The following is a 26,916-nucleotide window of genomic DNA, read 5'->3' on the forward strand; positions in this document are numbered from 1 at the left end:
GCAAACTATTCTTCATTAAATTTTTCTTCAATTTATTATTTTTTTAAACTTTGACTCCGGGTCTTTATTCAACATGTCTGGTTTCAAGGGTCCTAAACTGTTTATCCCCAACAGTGTTGACAAAATTGTCTGTTCTGTCATCATCACCCTCATGTTATTCAAAACTGGTATGGTTTTCTTTCTTCTATAAAGCACAAAAGGAGTTTTTGCAGAATATTGCTCATTTCAATAAAGGAATCTCCTTTTGTGTTCCACATCAGACAGAAAATTGTCCGGTTTAGAACGATATGAGGTTGAGAAATTTGTATCACTTAAATTTTATTACTAATTATTTTTATCACTCACTTGACAGGTGAGCTCCTTAGGTCAGGGCAGCTGTGCCAAATCATCACAAAAAGATGAGCCAGGAGGTATCAATCCATAGTTGGCCTGGCTCTTATTACATCAACAGTGAGAAACGCTGGGCCAATGGCATTCTTTCCTTAACCCGCACCACCCTGTGCTTCACTTCTGAGCAGAAACATGAGAATCTGGCTAGCCTGAGGCTCTCGCGCATCATGGAGATCAAGATGGAGGCCTCCAGCTTAATTTTTAGTGCTCTCACTGTGTTGGAGCAGGGAAACATCAAGCACTGGTTTGGGTCTCTCAGGCCTTGTCGTATTGCCGTTTACCACGTGCTAGAGCACTTCTGGAGGGAATGGCTGTTGTCACCCACAGAGCCACATGGAGTTGAAGCTCCTCTTAGTAAAGGCCAGGAGCTGATCAGCCTGATATCTGGAGCCCAAAGGAGGTTGGAAGATACTGGAAAAGTCCTGAACCACCAGGGAGAGCAGTTTGACAACATGATTCAGGGCCTGGACAAGATCTAATCAGACCTGAATGTGGCAGATAAGTAGGTTTTGCTCAGATTCAGAATCCTAAATATTCAACTTTGATATACACTCTACTTTGATATATCCAAGGAACCTTTCCATTTCACAAAAGCAGTAGTGGCTCCTGGCCATAAATTTAGGTATGGCAGATTCTGGGTTTTAGTGCTAGTTTATAACCATTTTGTAAGCTTTATGTTCTAATCGCTGAACACATCAGAAAAACTGTTGGCAGAATTCTAATGTCCTTGCATTATTCAGCATGAGGGTGGCGCTCTAATGATGGCTGACAGACTTTAGTACACACTACAAACGCATAGAATGCCATCTTAGAATTGCCTTAATGTAGTATTTATTGCTTCCCAATGTTGTTTTAGAATATTGCAAGTTAAGTAGTAATTCCAGTGATGAAAAAACAACAGAACTACTGTATATAAAAAACTATTCACTTGAGCACCTTTAAATTAAAGGGTTTATACTCTCATTAATTTGATACGCTACTCCACATAGGAAGAACAGACATGCCTACTGACCTGTTACTGTTACATACTAGTTACTGACCTGATACTGTTACATACTAGTTACTGACCTGATATAGGCATGTATCTAAAGCGGAGTGATATCATCTTAGTTTGGAGCTAGGTTTGCGTAAGTTGTGTTTACCAAATGTGAAAATTCACCACAGATTTACATTGGAAATTTGTGGGGCGCTGTAGAGCTAGGGAGGGATTTGTGACTGGCCTATCATGACTACATGCCTGCCGAATCATTTTAATATATCCTGCTCACTTTATGACTTAAAATAGCCTATAAATTCCGAAAAAAAAAAAATTGTTGCAGAGTGCTGACATTTATAATTATTAATAATTTTTAATTCAGTGTATATAGAGGTCTATGTTTGGATGAACTCTGCCCCACCTGCCCATACAGATGAGCCATGGCTCCACTTTTCTTTATAGTGGAAAAAGGTTCAAAAGGTTCTTTAGATTTTTTAAATGTTTTTCACACTAAGTATAAACGGTTCTTTGGGAAACCAAAAATGGTTCTGGTAAGGCATCGCTTTGAAAACCTTTTGGAACCTATAGAATATTTATAACCTTTATTATATTTTTAACAGTTTAACTTGTACTAGAATGATACTTCAAATTTTTTAACCTGTTGATGAAAGGAGAAGGGAGTGCTTCTACTTGTGTAAGAGACTAGACTTTGGGAGATTGGCAAGGAAACTCATAGCTTTACATTAAAGAAGGGACCTGAGACATACAATATCTTGGTACCAGAAAATCACAGAGACTTGGGGTTGGGCTCCTTTGACCTGGGTCAGTCAGAAACCACCTAGAAAAAAAACAACACTTTAGCAACTGCATAGCAATTAAATTTTCATTTTCATTGCCATCCTAGAACATCTTAGTAACCAGTAGCAGTTCCCTAGCAGAACAGGGGACCACCTAGAACACCATAGCAACTGCACTGGAACACTTTAGCAACCATATAGGAACACCCTAGAACAGGGGTGGGCAAACCCGGTCCTGGAGGGCCACTGTCCTACAGAGTTTAGCTCCAATCCTGTGCAAGGGTACACAGGTCAATTTTAGCTCAAAGAGAGTTATATAATTGATAGGGAATTTTAAAGAGTCACTTATTATACGATCTAGCAATTGAATCATCCAGCGTTCATTTGCATGGGCTGTAACTATAAGCTCTGTAACGGATATAAATATCCAAACTATAGTGAAACACTATTTATTAGCAAGGTACCATAGATCGGCAGTTTAAGACATTAAATTTGTAAGCACATAACATAACACACTTCTCTTAGAATAATCAATAAAGTCATTTATATGTTTTAATAGAGTGAAATGATAAAATCACAAATTTCTAGCAATATATTCACTTCATAAGATCTTATCTGAACAAACCATCAATTAATTTAACCCTTCTATCGTTTCTTAGGCAGGGTTATAAAACTTTATATCAATGCACCAGTTAGAGTCTGGAGGTATACTTGAGTCTGCCGTCTGTGTCTTTAAATGGGGATTCCCTTGTCGGCATCTTTGGCTTGGAGAAAGGTGTTTCCCAGATAAATTTTACACAGATTTGATTCATGCCATCCTTTGAGTTATCAGAAATCAATCATGCACATAGTAAACAACATACTCTTCCAATCAACCATTAAAAAGTTATAACAACTACATGAATTGTGAGTGTTCCGAGTACAATCTCACGTACAGTATATAAAATTATGCAGTTGAACAATGTTTGATTACAAATCCGTTTAGAATCGTTTTTGAACAATTTAATGTTTACTCATAAAAAGAGTCTCTATGGGTTTTCTGTGGATTTCAACTCTGTGTCACAAAAGAAGGCCTGTTGTGTATCTACATTTTAGGGATCGAACAACCTCTGCCATTATCTTGGTGGGGCTCGAGCTGCGAGTCACAATGTGTTGTCTTTTTGACTGTTAGTCTTGGGTTTATTGCCCCAAGTTGACAACGTTCTTCCTTAGCTAGGAAGCATGCATGGCCATAAAGTACTTAGCTGGGGGTCTTGTAGACCGAATTGAGCAGCAAATGACAGATTCTCTGATTTTGGGTCCTGCGTGTTGATCTGGTATCTGGAGTGTTGAGATGAGTTTTGTGTGGAATTATGTTTAAACAAATCATCTGGAAGATTAATTTGTCTGGTTCGCCCTCAATTCCTACACCTGATAAAACTCACCTGACTGTAGCCTTCTAGCAAAGACTATAGACCCTTTTACTGTTTGTACACAATGATGACGTAGCAACGTATGCGCGCGCATTTTGGCAACGGAAGTGGTGGTGTTCCCCATAGGTTCTAACGTGTTAGCAACTCCGAAAGTGATATATATCTACAGCTTCGCGAGCGGATTAAGCAACACAGACAGATAAAGTTATTTTAAAAAGTTGACTTTATCAAATGGTATCCGGCTATCAGATCCGTGTAGTCGAGTGGATAGAAGACGTTAGCAGATGGCCAAATACATAAACCAGGGCTCTCAAGTTTTAAAGACAGGCAAGAATGACTAATATCCAACAACATGACATGATTTTTAAAGTGACCAATAACATCGACGATGTAATACACTATAATTTAATTAGTGCTAATAAAATTAAGCCTATTTGGAGAGAGAGATGTTTAATGTGACAAAATGTCAGTCATCGTGTGATAACGAAAATATAACTAGGTCTAGACTACTGAGCAGGTGTTTTCAGTGAACAGGCTATAAAACTGTTGAGTAATTTCAGACACTCATGAAAAACTGATGCTGGTTATCTGGGAAACATTCTCTAACAGCAGTCAAGTTGTCATTGTTTGTGTCAAACAAGCTGTGAATTTGTTGTAACATTAAAATAGGAGATCATGACTTATTCTGTGCTCGAAGTGATGCTCAGAGCTCCAGTGTTTTCCTCTGTGGGTGAACGAGGATGATGGTGAACAATTCCAGGATATGCTTTTTTTTCATTGGTTGTTGGTTTAAATCTTACCCAGATACAATAGTGCTATTTTCTGATTGGCTACTGTGTAGCCTCTTTCTTTTTTTGATTGGCTGATAAGTGGCAGGCTACTCCAGGGGAGACGCGCTTGATTCCTGCCTGGCGCAGCGGCATATTAAATATATGAAAAATAGTTTTTCTGCGTGAGGAATACAATGTGTGGCGGGAGTGCGTGACAAAAGACCGAAATGAGTGACTGTCACGCTCAGTGCGTTACACTTGAGAGCCCTGAAAAACTTTCAGAGTTGCTAACAAGTTAAAACCAATAGGCAACAACACCATTTCCATTGCGAAAATGCGCGCGCAACTGTTTGATCACGTGGGCTGTAAAAGGGTCTATAGAACCCAAGAGGCGACACTCTGATACTTTGTGTTGTCATCATTCAGGTTGGATTTCAGCTTTAATGTACTTTAATGTGATTTATTATTTTTTTTCTTCTTTTTTAACAAAGCAGCTGATATTGCCATAGAAACTAGTGGACTGCCGAGTCGCTTTCACCACAAAATGGCGGAAACGCAGGGTCACTACTGGGCGCCGGTTTTGCAATGGAACGTTCTATTGAGTGTCACTTGTTTTTAGTGTATATATTCTTTGCTTCTAGTAATCCTAATTGAATTGATTAGCTGATTCAGGTAAGTTTGATTAGGGTTGGAGCTAAACTCTGCAGGACAGTGGACCTCCAGGACCGAGTTTGCCCACCCTGTGACTAGAATAACTGGCAGTGATTTTTGTACTGGCAAGCACCATTCAGATTTTAGAAAATCTAAAAATGTAGTGTTTACTATTTGCAACTATGCTTCATATGCTGTCAGAGTAGCACTAGCTGTGGAAATGGCACTAATAAGCACTGTACAATAAAAAAATACAAACTTTTAAATTTGCAGGGTGAGAGATATATTTTACAACAGTCAACTGAAGATAGGGAGCAACTGAACATTATGGTTATTAAAATCAATCCAATGTATATGCTTGACAATTGAATAGCTCTGCAATGCAGGGTTTTTTATTTTAATTATTTATTTATATTATTATTAGGGGCCAAGCACCGAAGGTGCTGAAGCCCCTATTGTAATTAGGGGCTAAGCACCAAAGGTGCTATAGCCCCTATTGTATCTGTTAGTTTTATTATTATTATTTGGGGCCAAGCCCCGAAGGGGCTGTAGCCCCTATTGTAATTGTACGTTTTCCCTTTTATTATTATTCTTCCGAATGGGAGTCTATGGCAGCCCTATCAACGGAACATGAGAAAATGATGAAATTTGGCATACTTGTAGAGATGGTCATGTCTAGAAATCTGACCAATTTTGGAGTCTCTAGGGCCAACTCTATAGCTCCACCACCAGTTCAAAATTTCAACATTCTAAAGATTATAACTTTTGATCCATTTGCTCTAGAAAAATACAATTTGGTACATCTGATTTGTCTCTTCATGCTGATGCTATTCAACTTCTTACATTAAGTCTCCGCCCATTACAGTAGCAGCCATTTTGAAAAGTACAGTATTCCGTTTTTTTCGCTATTCCTCGTTCAAAATTTGTCCAATTTTGTCCAATCTTTGATCAGATGATCTTTGGTCTGAGCCGCACAGAAATGACTGAACAGATTTTTTTTTATTCATCTTTGTTCAAAAGTTATGATGTCACGAAGTTAACGAGGTTGACCCAAAATTGCTATAGAGGCTGTATCTCGGCCAAACTTTGAGCAATCGAAACAAAAATTGGTACACTTGATCAAGACCATGAGCTGAGGTTCCATGCCAAATTTGGGAACAGCGCCACCTACAGGTCATGAGATCTGAAAGATGGCTATTTTGGCCAATAACTTTTGAACACTTTGTTAGAAAATCAAGATCTTGGTGTCTATGGATTCCCTGTGCCATGCCGAATCCGAGGATATCGAATTTGTCAACATCGGATGAACCACGTGTCCGCCATTTTGAATTTTGTCATAAATTGCAATAACTTTTAAACAATTCGACATATCATCACAAAAATTGGTACATATGACCATCAGAGAGTCCTGAAGATACATGAAAAGTTTCAGCACAGCGCCACCTAGTATTCCACAGATATAATGATTTTTGCAAAATTGCTTATAACTTTTGAAAACATTATCCAAAATTTGTCTGCTTTATGTCATTTTATTCCCTGGCTTATGCCGATTCCGACAATGTGTGATTTGTCATTTTCCTTAAATGTACCTGTCTGCCATATTGAAGTAAATCAGAAACAGTTTTTTCGCTACTCCTCCCACAAATTTTGGTCAATTTTGTCCAAAATCAGCTCAGATGATCTTTGGACCGAACCGCACAGAAATGACTGAACGGATTTTTGATATTCGCTACCATTCCCGAGATATTCGTCTCTGAATGTGACCTTGCTTGTGTTTGTTGTCTTATGTTAGTTAGCTTAGCATGCTAATTGCTTAGCATGCTAACCAGTTGTCATTCTCTTTAATGTGGCTCTTCAGTTATCAAGTTAACCATGAACTTCATTAGCATTAAGTTAGCTTAGCATGCTAATATGGTTAGTATGCTAAGTAATGCTTTTTTGTAAATTCTTTCTTACACTAAAAGTTCTCTTCCACAGCCTGTTGAATGTGCATCCTCAAGTAGCTCAATGTGTAAAGCCAGTTACCTGAAGAGCTCTGTACCCCAAGATAGTGGGTTTGAATCCTAGGTGGAGTGGTTTTATGAAATTGTGTGTTTTGATTCCTTTATTGCCTCTTAGATTAGAAATAAATGCTTTTTGTTTCATGCTGTTTTCATTTTCATCTAAGCTTCTGTACATTCTGAGTTCATTCTCGCCCGTAATTCTGAACCAGCTGTTTTGTGTTTGCTCATTTTCTGCTGTTTTTCCTCTTCCTGCTCTGTATTGCGCTTCAGCATGATGAGCTGCAGAATGATCTAAAGTAAAGTTATTAAATATAACATTCAGTGCAGTTTTATTAAAATTCTTCATTTTGAGTTCATTTTCACATGAACTAATGAACTTCGGCAGTTCTGCCAATGATCACCTGCACAGTGGTGCAATGAGATGCGCAATGGACACTGGACTTGGAGGTTGTGGGTTTGAATCCCGTGTTGGGTGGTCATTATGCAATTGTGTGTAATGAGTCATTTTGATTCCTTTTTTATCCAAATAAGCATTGTACTAATCTTTATTCCTCTTGAATTAGATACAAGTGTTTTTAGTTCATTCTGTGTTCATTCTCATCTGAACTTCTATTGATTTTCATTTCATTTCCACCTGTCCTTCTGAACCAGCTGTTTTGCATGTACGTACAATTTCTGCTGTTTTTGCTCTTCCTGCTCCGTATTGCGCTACTGCCACTTCTGGGGCTTGGCCCTGAATTGTTGCTTGCAGCTATATTTATTAGCTTCTGCTTTATTATCGGTGCTTAGCCCCTATTGTATCTGTTAGTTTTATTATTATTAGGGGCTGAGCACCGAAGGTGCTATAGCCCCTATTGTATCTGTTAGTTTTATTATTATTATTATTATTATTATTAGGGGCCAAGCCCCGAAGGGGCTGTAGCCCCTATTGTAATTGTACGTTTTCTTATTATTATTAGGGGCTAAGCACCGAAGGTGCTATAGCCCCTATTGTATCTGTTAGTTTTATTATTATTATTATTTTCCCCAAATGGGAGTCTATAGCAGCCCTATCAACGGAACATGAGAAAATGATGAAATTTGGCACACTTGTAGTGATGGTCATGTCTAGAAATCTGACCAATTTTGGAGTCTCTAGGACCAACTCTATAGTGCCACCACCAGTTCAAAAATTCAACATTCTAAAGGTTATAACATTTGAACCATTTGCTCTAGAAAAATGTAATTTAGTACATCTGATTTGGCTCTTCATGCTGATGCTATTCAATATATTAAATTAAGTCTCCGCCCCTTACAGTAGCAGCCATTTTGAAAAGTACAGTAATCCGTTTTTTTGCTACTCCTCCTCCAAATTTTGTCCAATTTTGTCCAAACTTTGATCAGATGATCTTTGATCTGAGCTGCACAGAAATGACTGAACAGATTTTTTGTATTCATATTTGTTCAAAAGTTATGTTGTCATGAAGTTCACGAGGTTGACCTGAAATTGCTATAGAGGCTGTATCTCGGCCAAAATTTGAGCAATCGAAACAAAAATTGTTACACTTGATCATTACCATGATCTGAGGTTCCATGCCAAATTTGGAAACAGCGCCACCTACAGTTCATGAGATCTGAAAAATGGCTATTTTGGCCAATAACCTTTGAACAGTTTGTCAGAAAATCAAGATCTTGGTGTCTATGGATTCCTGGGGCCATGCCGAATCCGAAGATATAGATTTTGTCAACATTAGATGATACGCATGTCCGCCATTTTGAATTTTGTCATAAATTGCAATATCTTTTAAACCAGTGCTTCCCAAACTGTGGGCCGCGGATAGGCTAAATCAAGATATTAAAATAATTAAAAAAATTAAAATATTCTAATTGTTCTGAAATGTGATTTCTTCCCTCCTTATTACACAAACATAAAACATATAAAAAACATTATTTTTTCACATTATAACGAGGTGAGATACATTACTTATTTCAAACTGACGTCAGAAGAGCAGAGGATGACAATAACCCAGTAACAGACCTGCACTTCAAGTAAATGAAAAACTCGTAAGTACAGCGAGGAGTACCTGTATCCTGTATGAACCTGATAAGTTCATTTGCAAAAACCGATAAACGCCACTTTAAAATAAATAAATAAATAACTGACTGCTGTGCGTGTGCATTATTCTCCACATATAGCACGTTCTGAACTCAAAATTCGTTTTGTCAAAAAGCCGGTATTTTAGTCAAAGCTGACTAAAAGTGATCGAGGATTTATAATTTCGACTCCTGCAAGTCCTTGTACACCATACACGACTTACATGCTGAACCCTTGTTTGTCCTTTTGCGTTTGTGTATGTGGGTGTGCGCATGCGCGCGTGTATGCAGCAGTGCGTGGATGCGTGTGTGTATGTGTGCCAATGTTAGCGTGTTTGTGTGCACATGTGTGTTTGAGTGTGTTTTAAATTACTTGGTTTTGTTTAACTCTGAAACATGAAATGTGGAGTTATCTGCTTTTGCTAAAACTTTTTTTTTTTTTTTTTTAAAAACCACATACTTTAAATGAGCTTTAATTTTGTAAGTTACCTGTATTTTTTGGAGTTATTACTTAATCAAAACAACCCAACTGCAGTGTGATTGATAAAAAACATGATTTGTGAGAAATCGTTACTTCGATTTTCACGAAAATTGAATCAGACCATCTTCAGACCATGCTGACAAAAAGTTATGGAATTCAAGTCGATTCCTCAAACCGTTTTCGTAAAATAAGCGAACGAATTGTGCAGAGTGCTTGCGAAAATGGACATAAAGCTGTATCTCCGCAACGCTTTATCGTATTCAGACCAAACTTGGTACATGTCATCACAAGCATGACCACAGGCATCATGCAGTGTTCCGGCGCAGTGCCACCTACTGGTGCGGAGATATGAAAAATTGTCATTTTTGCTTATAACTTCTGATGGTTTTGTCTCGTTGGATTCGGGGAAACAAGCCGAGTCGAATGATATCCAATTTTCCCATATTGGCCGTCAGCCATTTTGAATATTGTGCTAAAATGCTGTATTTTACGAACGCATTAGCGTATCTTTACAAAACTCGGTATGGGTCATCAGGACAATGCCTTGAAGGAGCCTGAGAAGTTTCGGACCAGCGCCACCTTGTGGTCAAAAGTTATAACAAAATTTACAAAAATGCTAATAAATTTTGACTGTATTCACCAATTGTAATGAAACTGGTCTCAGTAGATTCCTTGGGTCATGCTGAGAACATAGATATCAAATTTGCCATAGTCAGCTAAACTTCCTGTTCGCCATATTGTTTTTCTTTAAAAACCTACTTTTTCGAACTCCTCCTAGACCGTTGCTCCGATTTTCACCAAAATTGAACCGTGTCATCTTCAGACCATGCCGACAAAAAGTTATGGATTTCAAGTCGATACGTCAAACCGTTTTCGTATACCAGAGTAATGAATTTGAGGCATGATGCAAAACAAACTCTTGAACCTGTATCTCCGCAATGCTTTATCATATTCAGACCAAACTTGGGATGCGTTCCAGTTCGGTTTTTAAATGCCCTTCCCTCGCTAACTTCACTCAGTCTCGTTGACTCGGATGTACGTCATTGCTTACATTTGCACGAGTGCCCACTTCTGGCGGAACCTTTGTATGGGCTGAACTGGAACGTCCTAAGCCCTTGATCACTTGGAAACCGCAATGGAGCTGATTTATTATTTATTTTTTTCCCCTTACAAAATTGTTTAATACAGCATTCTATATGTATATATGTGTGTTTTAAATGTTTAAAAAATAATTAGAATATCATAGAGTTGTTTGTGGTGGGGTAAATTAAACGCAATATGCGGTGACGTCACAATCGTGTTGCATTGTGGGTTATGGAGCTGCCTGAAGTGTACATATGAAGTAGACTCGCTCCCTCGGTCAAAATCGAGGGAGCGAGGGTCTGTCCATATAAACTTCCCTCGTCCACTTCACGAAGTGGAACGCACTTCAAAATGGCGGCAGGGATTCCCCCGAGGGGAAGTGTTTAGGGAAGTTCGCGAGTGCGTGTCTAAAACCGAACTGGAATGCAGCCTTGGTACATCTCATCAAAATCATGACATGAGGCACCATGCAGCGTTTCAACGCAGTGCCACCTACTGGTGCGGAGATAAGAAAAATGGTTATTTTTGCTTATAACTTCAGATGGGTTTGTCCAAAAATCATAACTTTGGTCTCGTTGGATTCAGGGAGTCATGCCGAGTCAAATGATATCCAATTATCCCATTTCAACCATTTTGGCCGTCGTCCATTTTGAATTTTGTGCTAAAGTGCTGTATTTTATGAACGCATTCAAGTATCGTTACGAAACTCGGTATGGGTCATCAGCACAATGCCCTATAGCAGCCTAAGAAGTTTCGGACCAGCGCCACCTTGTGGTAAAAAGTTATAACAAAATTCACATAAATGCTAATAACTTTTGACTATATTAACCGATTGTAATGAAACTGAGAACATTGAATCTGCTGAGAACATTGATATCAAATTTGCCATAGTCAGCTGAACTTCCTGTCCGCCATATTGTTTTTCTTTAAAAACCTACTTTTTCGAACTCCTCCTAGACCGTTGCTCCGATTTTCACCAAAATTGAACCGTATCATCTTCAGACCATGCCGACAAAAAGCTATGGATTTCAAGTCAATAAGTCAAACCGTTTTCGTATGCCGGAGCAAAGAATTTGAGATATGATGCAAAAATTACTCTTGAAGCTGTATCTCTACAATGCTTTGACATATTCAGACCAAACTTGGTATGTGTCTTCACAAGCATGACCTGAGGCAACATACAGTGTTTCGGTGCAGCGCCACCTACTGGAGTGGAGATATGAAAAATTTTTATTTTTGCTTATAACTTCTGATGGGTTTGACCAAAATTCATAAACAGGCATGGGTCATCAGGACAAAGCCCTGAAGGAGCCTGAGAAGTTTCGGACCGGCGCCACCTTGTGGTCAAAAGTTATAACAAAATTTACAAAAATGCTAATAACTTTTGACTATATTAACTGATTGTAATGAAACTGGTCTCAGTAGATTCCCTGGGTCATGCTGAGAACATAGATATCAAAATTGCCATAGTCAGCTGAACTTCCTGTCCGAAATATTGTTTTTCTTTGAAAACCTACTTTTTCGAACTCCTCCTAGACCGTTGCTCCGATTTTCACCAAAATTGAACCGTATCATCTTCAGACCATGTCAACAAAAAGTTATGGATTTCAAGTCGATAAGTCAAACCATTTTCGTATACCAGAGCAAAGAATTTGAGGCATGATGCAAAAAACGACTCTTGAAGCTGTATCTCTGAAATGCTTTGACATGTTGACACCAAACTTTGCAAATGTCATTGTCACCTCACTCTGACCATACCACATTAATTTGGTCACAGCGCCTCCTATTGGCCGAAAGTGATGAACCAGTAAATCATAATTTTTGATCATTTTTCAGCTCTTTTGCCTAAAATCATCTTAATAGGTCTTTAATTGTTCACGGCCGTGTTGGCTGGCTTTTTGTGCCGCTTTTGTGCTTGGCCCCGTAATTGCTGCTTGCAGCTATATTTATTATTATTATTCTTCCTCCCGAATGGGAGTCTATGGCAGCCCTATCAACGGAACATGAGAAAATGATGAAATTTGGCACAATTGTAGAGATGCTCATGAATAGTGATTGGACCAAATTTGGAGTCTCTAGATCCAACTCTATAGCGCCACCACCAGTTAAAAAATTCACTATTCTAAAGGTTATAACTTTTGAACCATTTGCTCTAGAAAAATGTAATTTAGTACATCTGATTCATCTCGTTATGCTGATGCTACTCAACATCTTACATTAAGTCTCTGCCCATTACTGCAGCGGCCATTTTGAAAAGTACAGTATTCTGTTTTTTCGCTACTCCTCCTTCAAATTCTGTCCAATTTTGTCCAAACTTTGATCAGATGATCTTTGGACTGAGCCGCACAGAAATGACTGAACAGATTTTTTTTATTCAACTTTGTTAAAAAGTTATGATGTCACGAAGTTAACGAGGTTGATCCGAAATTAGTATAGAGGCTGTATTCCAGCCAAACTTTGAGCAATCGAAACAAAAATTGGTACGCTTCATCAGGATCATGCTCTGAGGGTCTATGCCAAACTTGGGAACAGCGCCGCCTACAGGTCATGATATATGAAAAATGGCTATTTTGGCCAATAACTTTTGAACAGTTTGTCAGAAAATCAAGATCGTGGTGTCTATGGATTCCTTGGATCATGCCGAATGTCAATATTGGATGAATCACGTGTCTGCCATTTTGAATTTTGTCACAAATTGCAATATCTTTTAAACAATTTGACATATCTTCACAAAAATTGGTACGTATGACCTTTAGAAGGTCCTGAAGGTACCTGAGAAGTTTCAACACAGCGCCACCTAGTGTTCCACAGATGTAATGATTATTGCAAAAACGCTTATAACTTTTGAAAACACTTTCCAAAATGTATATGCTTGATGTCATTTCATTCCCTGGCTTATGCCGATTCCGACAATGTATCATTTGTCATTTTCCTTAAAAGTACCTGTCTGCCATATTGAAGTAAATGAAAAACAGTTTTTTCGCTACGCCTCCTACAAATATTGGTCAATTTTGTCCAAAATCAGCTCAGATGATCTTTGGACCGAGCCGCACAGAAATGACTGAACGGATTTTTGATATTCTCTACGATTCCCGAGATATTCGTCTCTGAATGTGACCTTGCTTGTGTTTGTTGTCTTATGCTAGTTAGCTTAGCATGCTAATTGCTTAGCATGCTAACCAGTTGTCATTCTCTTTAATGTGGCTCTTCAGCTATCAAGTTAACCATGAGCTTCATTAGCATTAAGTTAGCTTAGCATGCTAATATGGTTAGTATGCTAAGTAATGCTTTTTTGTAAATTCTTTCTTACACTAAAAGTTCTCTTCCACAGCCTGTTGGATGTGCATCCTCAAGTAGCTCAATGTGTAAAGCCAGTTACCTGAAGAGCTCTGTACCCCAAGATAGTGAGTTCGAATCCCAGGTGGAGTGGTTTTATGAAATTGTGTGTTTTGATTCCTTTATTGCCTCTTAGATTAGAAATAAATGATTTTTGTTTCATGCTGTTTCATTTTCATCTAAGCTTCTGTACATTCTGAGTTCATTCTCGCCCGTAATTCTGAACCAGCTGTTTCATGTTTGTTCATTTTCTGCTGTTTTTCCTCTTCCTGCTCTGTATTGCGCTACAGCATGATGAGCTGCAGAATGATCTAAAGTAGTTATTAAATATAACATTCAGTGCAGTTTTATTAAAATTGTTCATTTTGAGTCCATTTTCACATGAACTAATGAACTTCGGCAGGTGTGCCAACATTCACCTGCACAGTGATGCAATGGTGCAATGAGATGAGAAATGGACATTGGACCTGAAGGACGTGGGTTCGAATCCTGTGTGGGGTCCCTTTTATACAATTGTGTGTAATGAGTCATTTTGATACCTTTTTTATACAAATAAGCATTGTACTAATCTTTATTCCTCTTCAATGAGATACAAGTGTTTTTAGTTCATTCCGTGTTCATTCTCATCTGAACTTCTATTGATTTTCATTTCATTTCCACCTGTCCTTCTGAACCAGCTGTTTTGCATGTACGTACAATTTCTGCTGTTTTTGCTCTTCCTGCTCCGTATTCCGCTACTGCCCCTTCTGGGGCTTGGCCCCGAATTGCTGCTTGCAGCTATATTTATTATTATTATTATTAGGGGCTAAGCACCGAAGGTGCTATAGCCCCTATTGTATCTGTTAGTTTTATTATTATTATTAGGGGCTAAGCACCGAAGGTGCTATAGCCCCTATTGTATCTGTTAGTTTTATTATTAATAGGTGCTTAGTTTTAGTTTTAGTCTGTTAGTTTTATTATTATTATTATTATTATTATTTTTCCTGAATGGGAGTCTATGGCAGCCCTATCAACGGATCATGAGAAAATGATGAAATTTGGTTCACTTGTAGTGATTGTCATGTCTAGAAATCTGACCAATTTTAGAGTCTCTAGGACCAACTCTATAGCGCCACCACCAGTTAAAAAATTCAACATTCTAAAGGTTATAACATTTGAACCATTTGCTCTAGAAAAATGTAATTTAGTACATCTGATTTGGCTCTTCATGCTGATGCTATTCAACATATTACATTAAGTCTCCGCCCATTACAGTAGCAGCCATTTTGAAAAGTACAGTAATCCGTTTTTTCGCTACTCCTCCTCCAAATTTTGTCCAATTTTGTCCAAACTTTGATCTGAGCTGCACAGAAATGACTGAACAGATTTTTTGTATTCATATTTGTTCAAAAGTTATGTTGTCATGAATTTCACGAGGTCGACCTGAAATTGCTATAGAGGCTGTATCTCGGCCAAAATTTGAGCAATCGAAACAAAAATTGGTACACTTGATCAATACCATGATCTGAGGTTCCATGCCAAATTTGGGAACAGCGCTATCTACAGTTCATGAGATCTGAAAAATGGTTATTTGGGCCAATAACTTTTGAACAGTTTGTCAGAAAATCAAGATCAACTTTATAAAATTGTTTGTAATGTTGTCATTTCAATTCCTTTATTATCCAAACAAGTATTGTACTAGTCTTTCTTCTTTTAATTAGAAATTAATCTATTTTTATTCATTCTATGTTCATTTTCATCTTAGCTTCTGATCATTTTGAGTTCATTCTTACCTATACTTCTGAACCAGCTGTTTTTCATGTACATTCAATTTCTGCTCTTTTTGCTCTTCTTGCTCTGCATTGCACTACAACTCAGACATTTGAGTGTGTGAAATGTATGCTGTGTTGCTCTTCTTTGTGAGTTCATTCTCATGAACTACTGAACTCTGACAGCTATATGACACTGTCTGCTCTGTGGTGCAAAGAGTTGAGTGACAGACACATGATCCAGAGACTGTGGGTTCGAGTCCCATGTGGGTCAACTTTATAAAATAGTTTGTAATGTTGTCATTTCAATTCCTTTATTATCCAAACAAGTATTGTACCAGTCTTTCTTCTTTTAATTAGAAATAAATCTATTTTTATTAATTCTATGTTCATTTTCATCTCAGCTTCTGGTCATTTTGAGTTCATTCTTACCTATACTTCTGAACCAGCTGTTTTTCATGTACATTCAATTTCTGCTCTTTTTGCTCTTCTTACTCTGCATTGCACTACATCTTAGACATTTGAGAGCATGAAATGTATGCTGTGTTGCTCTTCATTGTGAGTTCATTCTCATGAACTACTGAACTCGGACCGCTGTGTGACACTGTCTGCTCAGTGGCGCAAAGAGTTGAGGGACAGACACATGATCCAGAGATTGTGGGTTTGAATCCAACGTGGGGTGACTTTATAAAATTGTTTGTAATGTTGTCATTTCAATTCCTCTATCATCCCAAGAAGCTTCTGGTCATTTTGAGCTCATTCTCACCTCTACTTCTGAACCAGCTGTTTTTCATGTACATTCAATTTTTGCTGTTTTTGCTCTTCTTGCTCCGCACTGCACTACAGCTCAGACATTTGAGTGCTTAGTTTTATTATTATTATTATTATTATTATTATTATTATTATTATTTTTCCCGAATAGGAGTCTATGGCAGCCCTATCAACGGATCATGAGAAAATGATGAAATTTGGCACACTTGTAGTGATTGTCATGTCTAGAAATCTGACCAATTTTGGAGTCTCTAGGACCAACACTTTAGCGCCACCACCAGTTCAAAAATTCAACATTGTAAAGGTAATAACATTTGAACCATTTGCTCTAGAAAAATGTAATTTAGTACATCTGATTTGGCTCTTCATGCTGATGCTATTCAACATATTACATTAAGTCTCCGCCCATTACAGTAGCAGCCATTTTGAAAAGTACAGTAATCAGTTTTTTCGCTACTCCTCCTCCAAATTTTGTCCAATTTTGTCCAAACTTTGATCAGGTGATCCTTGTTCTGAGCTGCACAGAAATGACTGAACAGAGTTTTTGTATTCTTATTTATTCAAAAGTTATGTTGTCATGAAGTTAACGAGGTCGACCTGAAATTGCTATAGAGGCTGTATCTCAGCCAAACTTTGAGCAATCGAAACAAAAATTAGTACGCTTGATCAGGACCATGATCTGAGGTTCCATGCCAAATTTGGGAACAGCGCCACCTACAGTTCATGAGATCTGAAAAATGGCTCTTTTTTGAAGAGTTTGTCAGAAAGATCTTGGTGTTTATAGATTCCTTGGGCCATGCCGAATCCAAGGATATAGATTTTGTCAACATCAGATGTAGGGAAAACACCCTAGGAAGTAAAATTAGCTCAAATGAAATATTTAGGGAATTATAAAGAGTTTTTTTAGATTACGACCGAGCAACTGATTCGTCCAGCGTTCATTTGCTCGAGCCGTAATAAGCTCTTGTAACGGATATAAATATCCAACAATCGTGAAAACACTGATTAGAGCACGGTAACTTGATCACAGTTTAAGACATTAAATCATAAAGCACATAATACAAGACACTTTCCTTTTAAAATCTACAAGAGATTTTATTTATTCTAACACAAACTAATCTAACACAAAGGCACGCACACACACACACACACACACACACACACACACACATTCATACGCGTTGCAGTAAGAAGGAAATGGGAGAGAAAGAGTTTTGAAAGAGAGAGAGAGAGAGAGAGAGAGAGTATCTGATTAACCGAATTCCTATCCATGCATTTCAAGGACCAGAACGAACCATGAATCATTCATTTATGCACCAGTTCAGTTTTGGTCTGGAGGTACTTGCTTGCGTTGACTTAAAGGTGAATTTCCCTCGTCGTGCAGAGAGGGGTTTCCCAAGTCGATGATTGGTCCAGATCAGGTCCGTGTGGAACAATGAAGGAAGTCTCTTTGTCGCTGGAGTTGAAGCGGCAAAAGTCGTTGGTTGAACTTTGCGGCGAAACGTAGGACACGAGACTTTCAGCGGTAAAGGAAAATTAAGTAAAGAAAAGAAAAGTGAGTGAAGGTTGGATGGCTTGAATGAGCGGCTGGTCTGTTCTTCTTGTTACTCCATTGTTCTTGGTACTCTGGTCATGGTTTCTCTTACCAGAACTAACCAACTCCAGTTCGTTTACTAACCAACTTCTCTCCATTCACTATCTTGCAATATGATCATTTAAACTTAGTTGTTTGTCACACCTCTGAGGAGTCTTGGCCAATCAGACATTGTCCTGTTTCAAGAGGGCCTTCCTCTGCCCCCAATAAAACATAAGTGTCACATCCCGGTCTGTCTCTGCTTTAGCAGATTGCCATTTTAACATAATTGCTGTTAAATGGGATACAATACATTTTAAACAGATTTCATTCAAGTCAGGATATAGGAAAGGGGGAAAGAATCAAATTAAGTCCAAATAAGGCATACTTTCAGTCATTCAGTCAAGAGTTAACACATTTACATGAATTGTGAGTGTTTCTAAAGCATAACTGTTTACAGGTAGTACTTGTGGACACATAATGCAAAATGTATGTAGTTAAAAGATGTTTGATAAGTCCGTTAAAATTGTTGGAACAATTTTGAAGCAGATTTATTTGTTCAACAGTCTCTTTGGCTCTCCTGTGAAGTAAGGAAACAAAAGGGTCTGGATTGTCTCTCTGTCTTCTTGGGTGACCCTTTGGTATGTCGCTTCTGCTATCAGGAAGCATGTGTCGTAAAAGTAATCAGCCTGGCTTTATCTGCAGACGGTTCGGAGCCGGAACCTCAATTCTGAATTAGAATTATGTTTTGAAAGAATCATCATTCATTTGTCTGGTTCGTCCACAGTTGCTACATATCCCCCCTTTGTTCGGCGATGTGTTGAGATGAAGACACCGGCGGACACTGTGGAAAAATGGACAGAAGCAGACACACACAAAGCAACAACAAAACAACACCTCCATGATTGACCACTATACTGGTGCAGGGCATTAGATTATCTGAGTACTGATGGATTAAGTTCAATTTTGGGAGTGTTATTTTACATTGTCTCAGTATGTTAATGCTTGGATCAAATTGTGTGATTTAAATTGTTTGTTTCCTTATCTTCTAAATTGTTCTAGGTTGTTCTGGTGACATCATTTGTGGTAAAAATGATGTGACCCATCATGGAGCTCTCTCGGGCTCACATTTGAATTTTCAAATGGCTTTCAGACCTTAGGCGTGGTGCGTCAATCCTAATGTCATGACCTTGACCCTTATGGGGCAGACAGGTATTTTACCTTATAAAGAAGAAGGGAAAGAGAGGAAGAGGAAAACAAAACAAAATAAAACACTTAAGTGTTTCCTGGTATGGCTAACACTACTGCGTGCATCTAAGATGTCATGTACCAGCTTAATGAAAGGTGTTCTACTTGTTGGGCAGATGGTTGCATGTTTCTTATGGTGAATGTAGCTAAGTCGATGTTGAGCTAGGTTCTGAAACTAATATCTGTCTGTAGGAAGAGCATGTTGGTGAGTATGTTAATGTAGTGTAGTGTAAAATGTAATGTAGTGTAAAATGTAATGTAGTGCAGTGTAGGTATGGTCAGATCTGGTTCAGTCGGTCTTGCTCCCCCCTTTTCTTGAAGGGCTTAGATGAAGATTGGCTCTTTGCATCTTGGACTTGGGATGAGAGATCATCCCTAATTTGATGGGAGTCAGTCCAGTGAGGCAGGAAGTTCTTTGGCAGAAGGTAGGAGGAAGTTTGACATGGCTGTGTTGAGCTGTGGTGCAAAACTTTGTCTCCTACATTGCATTCCTTTTGTAATGCCTTCTGGTTGTGACAGACTGTCTGACCTTCTGTGCTTACTGTTGTTACTGTTGCACAAGCATGGTTCTTGAGATGGGAACTCGTTGGGTTTATTGGTGGGTGATGAGTGACCAGAACTGTGTTCTCTGGTACTATTGAGTTTCCAGCGGTGTTTGGCTGCAAGAGACCGCTTCGTTCTGTGCTGTTGTAGAACAGGTGGCAGTCATCTCCATTTGGAAGGTGGATCAGGTGATCACTGACCTTCCGTTCCGTCTCTAGTCATAACGAGGGTGACTGATCCTTGTGATCGTCGCTGTTTATGTTGTTTGCAAAGAACGCTGTAATTTGCCTCATCAGTTGTTCCATGTCTTCTGAGGTGGAACTGTCTTGTTCTTGGGCGTTCTTGTTCTCAGTGCTGTGTTTAACTGAGTGATGCAAAGGTGGGTTCCGCCGTCGCTTACCCACAGTGGATGCATTTGAATGTGTTGGTTGGTGGACTTTGGCTGTCCAGTTTGGATCCCAGATGTTTCTTTCTGGTGGGTTTCTTGAGAAGTGTGGCTGGTCCCATGGCATTTTCCAGCTGTCGGTGTGGAAGCTGTCAGTGGCATGGGGGTCACGTTCTCCGTGTCCTTTATGACAGGCTGTGGCATTGTCATGCCACTGGCTGTCTTGCAGTGCACGGCTTGAGTCTTGGCTGCCGGAGTTTGAAATTGTGGCTGTTTTCAAACCTTTCTTTGAGTTCATCTTCTGTTTGATGTAGGCCTTGTGTGTCAAGTCACGTAGCTTTTGGATTGACATTGTGCTTGGGCAGGCCATGACGCCAAGATGGTGACTTAGTCCAGGGTGCAGGTTTCTCAGGAAGAGGGTTTTGAAGTTCACATCCTCTTCAAGTTCAGGTTCGTGATGTGCACCTAAGTAGGCTTGTCGGAAACGGTTGTAGTAAGCTTGGGGAGTCTCTTGTCGACCTTGTTTGGTTTCCAAGGCGACTAACAGTCCATGTTCAGACTCTGGGCCTGTAAATTCTTTGATCAGTGACTCACGTAATAGCTGGTAGTTGTGCTTAACGTGAACAGGTTGTCGATCTAAGAAGCTTCGTACCTCTGGGCTGGATGTGGACCTGAGGAGATACAACCGGTCTCTGTCAGTCACATTGGGTCTCACCTCTAGGTAGAAGTCAATATCTCGGAGGTAAGTCTGGATGTTGTGGTTCTCCATGGAGTTCGGGTTGAACTGTGTGATGTTCTTAGCCAGCTTGTTAAGGTCTTTAAGGGTCATCTCGTGTGCAACTTTGGGGTCTGCATGGATGAGCTCTCTTTGGTTGACAGGGAAGAATTCTGTAGTGAAGGCCGGTGATGTTGTGGGTTGTGGCCACTCACTTCTTCCGTTGCATGGCAGTTCTTGGATGGGGGACTCTGTTGTGCTCAGCTGTGGTGATGCTGAGGGAGGCCCCTCCCTTCTTGACTCTGGTTTCTGGGTGTGAACATGTTTAAGTTCATTTCTAACCATGTAGAGCTTGCCGTTGGCATCGTCTAATTGTTGGTTTAGATGGTCCATTTCAGTGCTGTACCATTTCAAATGGTCTTCCAGAGCATTGATTTTAAAGTTCTTATCTTTAATGTCAGAATTGGCATTTTCTAGTTGGTTTACCAGGTGACATTGGACAGTCTTTAATTCTTGCTTGTCACGTTCCGCAACGGCAAGGGCTTCTTGGAGCTTGTCAACTTGTTCCTTTGTTTCTTGCTCCACAAGTTTGTCTTGAGCTTTCACCTTGTGCTGGTCTGCGCAGCGTTGGATGTGCATCAGCTCTCTCAGGAACTTAGTGGTCTGACGTTTGAAGTCGTCTTGGACTTTCACTTCCAGCTTGTCTATGCGGCTCTGGGCACGTGTCAGCTCCTCCTGTAGGTGGGTGATGTGCTTGTCGCTTAGTTTCAGCTGGGCTGTGAAGGCAATGCTTAGAGAATTGGTTATCTTGCCTAGTTCAGTGTGGTCTTGGTTCTGGCTTGAATCATGCATCGGGAATCTTCTCAGAATTATGATTATTATTAAAAATAATAACAGTTCAATTGTCTTTGGCATGAGGCAGTTTGTAATGCCGCTGAGCCAGGCGTCCACATCTTGGGCAGTGGGGTTTTCCGTCTGCGACATGTTGGCACGCTGGGGAGAAGAGACTGACACAGATCTGTGTGGGGTGCAAGCCTATATGTGGTGGAACAGCTAAGTGTCGTTCAGTGAATGTACACCAATCGTGAAGTGTGATGGCTACGTGTTGGTCTCAGAGTGTAGACAGGTAGGCTAGTGATGAGAAGGCTTTGTCACTCAACTGAGTAAGAGAGAGAAAGAGAAAAAGTTAAAACAAAATTTCAATAGATGAAATATTTTCTATAAATATTTTCTATTAATGAAAAACTGTTTTCAACTCGTGATGTGAGGACTTTGTCACTCAACTGAGAAAGGGAAAAGAGAGAAAATGTTAAAACAAATTGTAAGTTTTTTTTTTCAATTTAGAGAAATATTTATTTCAAATAAATATTTTCCATTAATGAAAAGCTGTTTCTAAAGTAAAAGAAAAGAACATATATATATTATTGTTTATGTTTGCAAGGACAATAAGACAATAATAATGCTGATACCTCTTTTCTTAGTTTGACAGGATTGACACCACACACCTTCAGTTGAACTGCTTACCAGGGATGCTGTGAAGGCAACGGTTGCTCAACACTTGTCTCTGTTAAATGTTCTTGGAGGAAATGTCAAAATTTAAGTTGCGTTTACAAATGCAGGGAGTATGGAGAACCCAAAAGGGTTTGATTAAAATCAAATACCTAATGAATTGTTTCTTTGGAAAGATTGTGTTTTTCTTTCTTTAGAATTGATTGATGGTTCGTCCAAGCTTGATCCCTACAAATCTGAAGAATAAGATGGAAGAAAGGAGGATAGAACAGGAAAGACGTGAGGAAAAGGAAAGGGGAGGAGACCAGATCCACAAATGGCTCTGAAGCCTTTGTCTAATTACGAGTATAGAATTGGTAGTTGATGAACAACTAAACACATGAGAATACAATTTTTAGTAAAGAGAGGGTTGTCTCTGATTGATTTGAAACTCGTAAGATATCAATGTCTCCTATTGAGGCTCAGGTGTGTCGTTCCTAAGCTAGAATACAAAGAGGAAAGGAAAACGGTAAGAAAGAGAAAACAAATGACAATAATGGGATGAGATAAGAAAAAGGGAATTAAACAAAGAGGTAAATGAATGAATAAAATAGAGTGGCTAAGTTTATAACCAAGAAAAGGAAAAGAAAGATATAACGCAATAAAATAATGAACAAATGTGAGTCAAAATTAGGAAAACTTTGGTGGAATAAGTTTGCTTAAACTTTTAAAGTTCAAGGCTTATTCATACCTGAAGTAATTAGATCTAAAATATAATTTTAGTCATGAAATTAGAAATAATGGAAATTTGGAAATGTAGAAATCATTTAAAATTACTTTCTAGAAAAATAGGGTTTCAATTTAAATTTAATTAGTTTTATTAAATTCAAATTTGACAATTAAAATTGTAAGCCAGTATTTCTTTTTCAAGTCAAATGCAGGTAAAACGATTAATAATTGTAAACCAATATTTTTCTTTTCAAGTAAAATATAGGTAAAGTAATAAGTGAGAAAGTAAAGGGGAAAATAAGAAGGAAAGACCAACAAGTGTACATAAAATTGAAGTGTTTTAGGTGGTTAAATCACTCTATAGTTGCTCACACAGACACTGCTTTCACACAATGATGTTAACTAGCTTAGCTTCGAGGCTAAAGGCTTTAGCATATGAACTTCAATGTAAACAACTGCAGAGGTTAGCTTAGCAACACCGTGCGGTTTGTTTACAATGACGTTCTTCCGGAAGCGTTGGTTAAGACTTCCGTGCCACGACTGTAACTATGGCGACCAAACAAAATGATAGTGGCGAACATGTGAATTACATCAAATACATGTAACTGTACAAATGAAAGACACATGCACGTACAATCAAGCGTTACGTGAAATGTCGGCGCATTTCAACTCTATAAATAAGAGACACCACTCGTAGCTGTTTTACGACGTGGGGCTTAAACTTTAAGTGATAGCTTTCTGCTGTAATAGATGGAAAAAATCGCGACCTCGGCGGGTCTCTATTTGCACGCAAAATATAACAGTTTCAAATCACTTAAATTGCGCTCGGACATACGTAGTGTTACACGAGCTCAAACAAGCAAGCGTGTAGCGTTTAGCAAAAGGGAGAATATAGCAGATTGAGTACAGTGGAACACGCACTATAATCAGTTTAGCTATAAATATAAAACAAGCAAGCGTATAGCGTTACTGTTTTACAAAGGGGAAAATAGCAGATTGAGTACAGTGGAACACGCACTATAACCAGTTTAGCTATAAATATAAAACAAGCAAGCGTATAGCGTTACTGTTTTACAAAGGGAGAATATAGCAGATTTAGTACAGTGGAACACGCACTGACACTTTAGCTATAAATATATGGTTTTAGAAACAGATCGAGGAACACGCTCGATCTTGCCGTTCTGTGAGGAGAGTATTCGTCCTGCACAGACTATTTTAACTAAATGCAGTTTAGTTTCAATTCAGCTCTCTGATACACAATAACGTTATTATAGCTATTTGAATGACGCTGGAACACGCAGACATCAGGATAGCTATAAACAAGGCATTCTAGAATTTAAGGAACACGCTTAATTCTTACCTTATAGTATGTGTGATACAGATCTGAAATTTACTGCAGACTGGAGTTTAGAGACAAGACAGCAGACTGGGGTTACAGCTCTCACTCATTCAGGCACTCGTTCAAACGGACCGCGCCGTGCGCGCTGCATACGTCACACAAACACTGAGGGGTTTAATAATTTGCGTTGTTAAAAAGAAAAATGACTTGATATGTGCTCCAAATTTAGATTACACTGCCCGAATTATTCTCCACCATTACTGTAGGGAAAACACCCTAGGAAGTAAAATTAGCTCAAATGAAATATTTAGGGAATTATAAAGAGTTTTTTTAGATTACGACCGAGCAACTGATTCGTCCAGCGTTCATTTGCTCGAGCCGTAATAAGCTCTTGTAACGGATATAAATATCCAACAATCGTGAAAACACTGATTAGAGCACGGTAACTTGATCACAGTTTAAGACATTAAATCATAAAGCACATAATACAAGACACTTTCCTTTTAAAATCTACAAGAGATTTTATTTATTCTAACACAAACTAATCTAACACAAAGGCACGCACACACACACACACACACACACATTCATACGCGTTGCAGTAAGAAGGAAATGGGAGAGAAAGAGTTTTGAAAGAGAGAGAGAGAGAGAGAGAGAGAGAGTATCTGATTAACCGAATTCCTATCCATGCATTTCAAGGACCAGAACGAACCATGAATCATTCATTTATGCACCAGTTCAGTTTTGGTCTGGAGGTACTTGCTTGCGTTGACTTAAAGGTGAATTTCCCTCGTCGTGCAGAGAGTGGTTTCCCAAGTCGATGATTGGTCCAGATCAGGTCCGTGTGGAACAATGAAGGAAGTCTCTTTGTCGCTGGAGTTGAAGCAGCAAAAGTCGTTGGTTGAACTTTGCGGCGAAACGTAGGACACGAGACTTTCAGCGGTATAGGAAAATTAAGTAAAGAAAAGAAAAGTGAGTGAAGGTTGGATGGCTTGAATGAGCGGCTGGTCTGTTCTTCTTGTTACTCCATTGTTCTTGGTACTCTGGTCATGGTTTCTCTTACCAGAACTAACCAACTCCAGTTCGTTTACTAACCAACTTCTCTCCATACACTATCTTGCAATATGATCATTTAAACTTAGTTGTTTGTCACACCTCTGAGGAGTCTTGGCCAATCAGACATTGTCCTGTTTCAAGAGGGCCTTCCTCTGCCCCCAATAAAACATAAGTGTCACATCCCGGTCTGTCTCTGCTTTAGCAGATTGCCATTTTAACATAATTGCTGTTAAATGGGATACAATACATTTTAAACAGATTTCATTCAAGTCAGGATATAGGAAAGGGGGAAAGAATCAAATTAAGTCCAAATAAGGCATACTTTCAGTCATTCAGTCAAGAGTTAACACATTTACATGAATTGTGAGTGTTTCTAAAGCATAACTGTTTACAGGTAGTACTTGTGGACACATAATGCAAAATGTATGTAGTTAAAAGATGTTTGATAAGTCCGTTAAAATTGTTGGAACAATTTTGAAGCAGATTTATTTGTTCAACAGTCTCTTTGGCTCTCCTGTGAAGTAAGGAAACAAAAGGGTCTGGATTGTCTCTCTGTCTTCTTGGGTGACCCTTTGGTATGTCGCTTCTGCTATCAGGAAGCATGTGTCGTAAAAGTAATCAGCCTGGCTTTATCTGCAGACGGTTCGGAGCCGGAACCTCAATTCTGAATTAGAATTATGTTTTGAAAGAATCATCATTCATTTGTCTGGTTCGTCCACAGTTGCTACATCAGATGATACGCATGTCTGCCATTTTGAATTTTGTCATAAATTGCAATATCTTTTAAACAATTTGACATATCTTCACCAAAATTGGTACGTATGACCTTTAGAAGGTCCTGCAGGTACCTAAGAAGTTTCAACACAGCGCCACCTATTGTTCCACAGATGTAAGGATTATTTCAAAAATGCTTATAACTTTTGAAAACATTTTCCAAAATGTGTATGATTTATGTCATTTTATTCCCTGGCTTATGCCGATTCCGACAATGTGTCATTTGTCATTTTCCTTAAATGTACCTGTCCGCCATATTGAAATAAATGAAAAACAGTTTTTTCGCTACTCCTCCTACAAATTTTGTTAAATTTTGTCCAAAATCAGCTCAGGTGATCTTTGGACCGAGCTGCACAGTAATGACTGAACGGATTTTTGATGTTCCCTACCGTTCCTGAGATATTCCTCTCTGAATGTGACCTTGCTTGTGTTTGTTGTCTTATGCTAATTAGCTTAGCATGCTAATTGGTTATTTTGTACAAATTGCTTCTGTTCCTGATATTGAATGTTTCTGAGAATGATCTAAACTAAAATTTATAAATATAACATATGGTGCATTTTTATAAAAAATCTTC

At 38.7% G+C, this 26,916-nt stretch overlaps 1 protein-coding gene across 1 annotated transcript in view; it reads left to right on the forward strand.

Annotated features, from left to right (window-relative positions):
* Positions 1-398: 398 nt before the first annotated feature.
* Positions 399-26,916, forward strand: part of snap47 (synaptosome associated protein 47) — a 129,312-nt gene continuing 102,794 nt past the window's right edge. Inside the window, 1 exon segment of the mRNA XM_067363646.1 lies at positions 399-892. Coding sequence (XP_067219747.1) covers positions 399-892 — 494 coding nt within the window.

The sequence above is a fragment of the Chanodichthys erythropterus genome, chromosome 16, assembly GCF_024489055.1.
Source record: "Chanodichthys erythropterus isolate Z2021 chromosome 16, ASM2448905v1, whole genome shotgun sequence".
In the NCBI taxonomy this organism is placed as follows: Eukaryota; Metazoa; Chordata; class Actinopteri; order Cypriniformes; family Xenocyprididae; genus Chanodichthys; species Chanodichthys erythropterus.